At 56.2% G+C, this 6,133-nt stretch overlaps 1 protein-coding gene across 2 annotated transcripts in view; it reads right to left on the reverse strand.

Moving 5' to 3' along the window:
- KANK2 (KN motif and ankyrin repeat domains 2) overlaps positions 1 to 6,098 on the reverse strand; it is a 22,075-nt gene extending 15,977 nt beyond the window's left edge. Inside the window, exons 1-2 of one of the 2 annotated variants that reach the window (XM_007460695.1) lie at positions 5,980 to 6,098; positions 4,310 to 5,521 (exon numbers count right to left, since the gene is read on the reverse strand). In XM_007460695.1, the coding sequence (XP_007460757.1) occupies positions 4,310 to 5,521; positions 5,980 to 6,016 (1,249 nt within the window). In that variant the 5' untranslated portion in view covers positions 6,017 to 6,098. The remainder of the gene's footprint in view (positions 1 to 4,309; positions 5,522 to 5,979) is intronic. The other variant, XM_007460694.1, reaches the window with a different exon arrangement.
- Positions 6,099 to 6,133: the final 35 nt, after the last annotated feature.

Raw genomic sequence — 6,133 nt, forward strand, 5'->3', positions numbered from 1 at the left:
GGCCCGTGAGCCATGGCCGCTGAGCCTGCGCGTCTGGAGCCTGTGCTCCGCAACGGGAGAGGCCACAGCATGAGAGGCCCGAGTACCGCAAAAAAAAAAAAAAACAAAAAAAACAAAAAACTGTAGTTTTTTTGTATATTAAATATACCTCAATAAGGCTGGGGGAAAAAAAGAACTCAGCAGAACTGAGTTGTTGCAACAGAGATCAGATGCCCTGCAAAGCCGAAAATATTTATCAACCCTCAACATTGAGGGTGGAAGACAAAGGTGAAAAAAGAATTAAAGTAAAACAAGAGAGGTGCCATGCATAGCTCAATGGGGCTGGTTGCCATGAGCCCAAGAATTAGATTAACTCAGGTTTGAGCTCCTTAAGTCCAAAAGAAGTTTTTAAAGAAATTTAAATCGGGCTTCCCTGGTGGCGCAGTGGTTGAGAGTCCGCCTGCCGATGCATGGGACCCGGGTTCGTGCCCCGGTCTGAGAGGATCCCACATGCCGCGGAATGGCTGGGCCCGTGAGCCATGGCCGCTGAGCCTGCGCGTCTGGAGCCTGTGCTCCGCAACGGGAGAGGCCACAACAGTGAGAGGCCCACGTACCGCAAAAAAAAAAAAAAAAAAAAATTAAATCACTTGGCCAACCTGTACACAGGATGTGTGTGTGTGTGTGTGTGTGTGTGTAAAGCAATTTGGTAACAGACATCATGGTCCTTAAACAATGCCCTTCCAGGGACTTCCGCAGTCCAGAGGGCCCAAGTTCGATCCCTGGTCCAGGAACTCAGATCCCTGGAAGCCACTTGGCGAGTCCAAAAAAAAAAGGGGGTGGGGGGATGAAGGGTTCCCATAGAAGGATATTTGCATAGCATCTTTGACAGTAAAGAGTCACCCGGCTGTTAAAAAATAAATAGCATGTCCCAAGAATTTTTTTTGGCCACACCTTGCAGCTTTCGGGATCGTAGTTCCCTGATCAGGGATTGAACCCACACCCTCGGCAGTGAAAGCATAGAGTCCTAACCACTGGACCGCCAGGGAATTCCCCCAAGAATTTTTAACAATGTGATGAAATGGCCCTGGGATAATGTTAAATTAAAGAAATCAGAGAGTTTAAATCCTAGCTTTGAAAACTGGGGGCAAATTCCTTTACCTCCCAGTGCCTCAGTTTCCTCATCTGCAAAATGGAGATAAAAACACTACCCACCTCATAGCGGTGCTGGGGGTGTAAATGAATTAAAATACAAAAAGGGCATCAAATAATGCCCTGGCCCATTGTAAGGGCTGCCTAAATGCTTTTAAATATAAAATAAAGCAACACAACAAATTCCATCAGCTATATGTTGCCAGACTTGAAAAATACATGTTATTTTCTGCATTAAAAAAAATCAGAAGGGGGCTTCCCTGGTGGCGCAGTGGTTGAGAATCTGCCTGCCAATGCAGGGGACACGGGTTCGAGCCCTGGTCTGGGAAGATCCCACATGCCGCGGCGCAACTAGGCCCGTGAGCCATAACTGCTGAGCCTGCGCGTCTGGAGCTTGACCTATGTCCCCTGCATTGGCAGGCGGATTCTTATCCACTGCGCCACCAGGGAAGCCCTAAATAAATATTTTTTAAAAATCAGAAGGAAAGAAGCAAAAGTGTTGACAGCAGCTGTGTCTGGGTGGTGGTGGGTTTATGGGGCTTATATTTTGTGTTCTAGATTCGTCTGTACTTTCCAAACCTTCCACAAACAATATGAATTGCTTTCATAGGACTATGTTTCAAACAAGAGCACAAGAAATTTCAAAGCCTTGGAGAGATCTCACGGATGCACGTGCCTGGCTACCCCTTCTCCCACTAATCTCTCTGTGGTGCCTTTGAAAGGTGAGGAGTGGATGAGACTTTATGGGGTCTCCAGGCCTCTGCCTGCCCCACCCACCTTTGCCAGCCTGAGGGGTAGGCTGCCTCTCACCTTCCCTGCCCTTGGCTGCAGCAAGCAAATTCTAGATGTCAGAGAGGCTGGGCTCCTTCCTGCCTCCTCCTCCAGGGATTCCTCCCTGACCTACCCATTGAGCTGACCGACCTAAAAGAACACATGGTCCAAACACTCATCAAGGACTTCCCTGGCCGTCCAGTGGTTAAGACGCCACGCTTCCACTGCAAGGGGCGTGATTTTGATACCTGGTTGGGGAACTAAGATCCCCGCATGCCTTGTGGTGTGGCCAAAAAATAGAAAAACAAATACACAAACAGAAACCGCTTGTCAAGCAGCCACCCGGCTGCTTCTTTCCTTTCACATCTTGGTTCAAAGAGCGACCTACCAGCGCCTGGTACCATACTGACTGAACACTCACACCAACTGATGCATTTAAGATCACACTCATCTGCTGACATCAGGTTGTCAGGACCCCCAATTTGCAAATTTGGCACAGAGAGGTTAAACAGCTTGCTCAAGGGCACAAAGCTAGGGAGCAGGGAAACCAGAATCTGAACACAGGCCGCCACCCCATCCAACCACCACCCACCCCATGCCCATTTTATTTGGTCCAAACGTGTTGTCTGAAATTATTTTTCTTCACGTGTTTTTGGTGGTCTCTTATTTGTTTATCACAGGGGCTTTTGTCTGTCTTGTTCACTGCTGTGTCCCCAGTGCCTGGAAGAGTCTGGCACATAGCAGGCACTCAATAAATGTCTGCCGGATGAGAAGGTATCGAAATGAATTAGCACACACCAGTTCCACCCAAGCAAGGCAGAGATTAGGGCTGGCCGCAGCAAGAAGGAGCTAAGTGAGACACAAAGAACTTTCTCAGGGGCGGTAGCTTGCACAGGGTGGGGACGTTGCTAGGTCTGTGTGTTCTGCAGGCAGAAGGCTCCATGGCTGCCCTGAGAGGCACGTCTGGAATGGAGGTTGCCTCTCAAGAGATCCCGAGGCTGGGCAGGGCGGGGCCTCTGGCTGGGGGCCAGGGTCGCAGGGCTGGGTGTTTGGGATAGACACAGAACAGAAGGGTGGAGTCCAGAGCTGTCCAGGAACAACATGGGGAAGCAAGAAAACACAGCTGGGTCCCTGACCCCCAGCTTGTGCCCTCTGGTCCCTCCATGGGCTCTGGCCACCTGACATTCAAGGCTGGGATGGGGATATGGGCCCCACCTTTGAGCCCTGCTGTAGGTAGGTTCAGAATGGCCTGGGCTTAGATCCTGGCTGTGTGACACAGGGCAAGTGAAGCTTCTCTCCAGGCCTCAGTTTCCCCAGCTATAACAAGAATTGACCTGAAAATCATTAGTAGATGGAGCAACAAGCACTGGCTAAGCACTTACTGTATGCACTAATTCACAAGAGTCTTAGAGGTGGGGGGTCATTATTATGCCACTTCACAGATAAGGAAACTGAGGCCCAGGAAGGTGAAGCTTCTCATTCAGGGTCACACAGTAAGAAGTGAAGTTTGAACTCAGGTTGCCTGGCTGCACAGCCCACCACCTTAACCTCCTCTGTAGGTGAAACACTTATCAGAACCCTCAGAACAAGACTGGTATTCGATAAAGAACAGCTGTTATTATTATGAATCATTCTGGCAGCTCCTCCCAGGGGCCTCAGGATGGCGGTGGTGGGACAGCTGCCATTCTGCACATCCCACATCCCCTTTCCGGGAATGAGGACTCAGCAGTTCCTCCAGGGAGCAGCCCCTTCCTCCCTCAGGACTTGGGTGGGGCTCCTCTACCCCCAGGATCTGGGCCTGGGCAGTAAGATACACAGTGATTAGCTCAGTGATGGGCATATGACCCAAGCCAGCCAAGGAGGGCCACCCGTGGGATTTTTCTTGGTGCTATCTGGATTGAGGGGCTCCCTCCCCACTGAGCTGCAAGGACAGATGCCCGGAGTGGTGGAGCCACCTTTGTCTGCCTGAGAGAGAAGGCTCCAGGGTTCACAGAGGAAGAGAAAGAGGGAGTTAGAGATTCCTGAGGATATCTGAGTACCTGGATCCAGCTACGCCTGAAGCTGTCACTAAGTTACATGGACAACACATTTCCTTTTCATAGTCTGAGACTGGTTTCTGCCAATCAGGGACGACTTTTTGCCCAGCAACCAACAGCCTTGGGGACCCTCCCCCAAATACCTCTTGTTTTCCAGACATTTACAATGCGCTAGACATGAGCACGCATGCTTAGCAGACACCCAATGTCTTCTCATGGTACCTAGAGGTACTGAGTCAGCAGCATAAGTGTCCCCTTTTCACAGATGAGGAGCCCGAGGCTCTGAGAGTAGAAGCACAGGGCTGGGGCTGGACCCCGGCATTCAGAGGAGAAGGAGGGACCCTCCACCATCTGCCCCGCCCACTAAGGCTCACCTGCTGCCCCATCGCAGCTGTGCTCTGTGATGCTGATCTTCTTTACCAGATGGACATTGCTGGTGGATGCAGGGGGTGCTGGGAACACTGTCTCTACCACCTCCTGGCTGCGGAACACAGGGGGGCTCTCGGCCCCGCCGGATGTCGCCAGGGCCCGCAGCCCTGCCCCGTAGGGCTCCAGACTCTGGGCCCGCTGTGCAGGGGCCCCCGCAGCTGTGCTGGCCGCCACCTCTACCTCCCTCGGCCCCTCCACCACCCGGACAGTGTCCACACGGACTGGGCTGTCTGGTGGCGGCCAGGCCTGGGGCTGGAGGTCGGCCTGCCGGGCCTGAGCTGCCTGCAGCTCCTGGAGCGCTTTCTTGAGCTGGGTCTCCAGCACGGCGACCTTAGCGGCAAGGGCTGCCTCCCCGTCGGGCATGCCCAAGTCCCGCTCTCGGACCCAGGTGCCCACGCTCCGGGTCTCGAGCACCACCGGGTCCTCAGGGGGCTCGGGGAGGTCCAGGCAGAGCTCGCTGCGCCCCCGGGCTCCCGCCGGGTGGCCTAGGAATTTCTGGCTCTTGAGCTGCACCGTGAGCTGCCGCTTCTCCTCCTGCAGCACCGACAGCTTCACCTGGAGCACGGGAATCAGTTTCACCTGCTCCTCCAGCTGCCGCAGCTTCCGCAGGGCCCCCGCCATCTGCTCCCGCACGTGGGCCAGGTGCCCAGCACTGGGCGGCACCGGCGTGGACAGTCCCGAACCCCGCGGCGTCGGGGGTGGCAGCCCCACGCCCACCAGTGAGCTTGTCGAGCCAGCCACGCTGGGGGTCAGGGAGCCCAGGCCAGTGGGGGCGGCCGCCTGGTCCTCGAGGCGGCGACGGGCGTCCAGCAGCGTGCGCTCCACGCGCGGGTTGAAGCCGGCGCGGGTCTCCAGGGCGCCGTACTGCGGGTAGAAGCCTCGGCCGCAGTAGGAGTAGGCCGAATGGCGGCTGTCCCCACTGGCGTTGGAGCACAGAGACTCGGTGGACGTCCACCAGGAGCCAGGGCCGCGGGGCAGGGAGCCGAGGCGGGGCCGGCGCTGCACGGCCACCCGCCGTAGCGTGTGGCCCTTCTCGATGTCGTCCACGTACTTGAGAAAGTCCAGGTCCAGGCGGTAGCCGTAGGGCGTCTCCACGGAGTAGGGCAGGTCGGGCTCCTTGGAGGGGAAGGTGGGCGGGGAGGCTGGGCCGGGGGTCCCTGGGGTGGGAGGAAAGGCCAGCGCCTCTGAACACTAAGGTTCCCTCCTCGGGGCAAACTGATGCCCCTGGGAGGGTCAAGGCTTATTTGCCCAAAGGATGGGAGCCCACCGGGTGCTCAACTGCTCAGCTGTGTCTGCGGTCTCCCAGCCTTCCCCGGCCAGGGCAAGGCCCTGTCACCCCCTCAGACCCTCCCAGGGCAGGGCTGTGCCTCCAACCTCCCAACCAAGGCGGGACCCTGTCTCCCCACTCAGACCAACCTCCTTCCCGGGAAGACCCAGTCTCTCCCATCAGACCCTCCAGGGCAGAACCAGGTTGTTCCTCTTCAGGCCCTCAGGGCAGGGCTGCGTCCTACCCTCAGCCTCCTCAAGTAGGGCCCTCTCCCCTCCCCCAGGCCGTGTCTCCCCTCCCCCACCTCCAACCCCAGGGCAGGGCCCTCTTCCCTGTGAGACCCCTGACCTGGGAAGGGGGCTGGCACGTGCAGGACTTGGGCCATCCTCCTGCCTGCAGATGCTCCTCAGGAGTCACTTGGGGGACTGTGAGTCAGACCACCTGCAGCACGGGCTGAGGCTTACCTGGGGAGAGGGTGTGATGAAGCCCCCCCCCCCCCCCC

Source organism: Lipotes vexillifer, unplaced genomic scaffold (genome assembly GCF_000442215.2).
Source record: "Lipotes vexillifer unplaced genomic scaffold, Lipotes_vexillifer_v1.1 scaffold1011, whole genome shotgun sequence".
Taxonomy (NCBI): Eukaryota; Metazoa; Chordata; class Mammalia; order Artiodactyla; family Lipotidae; genus Lipotes; species Lipotes vexillifer.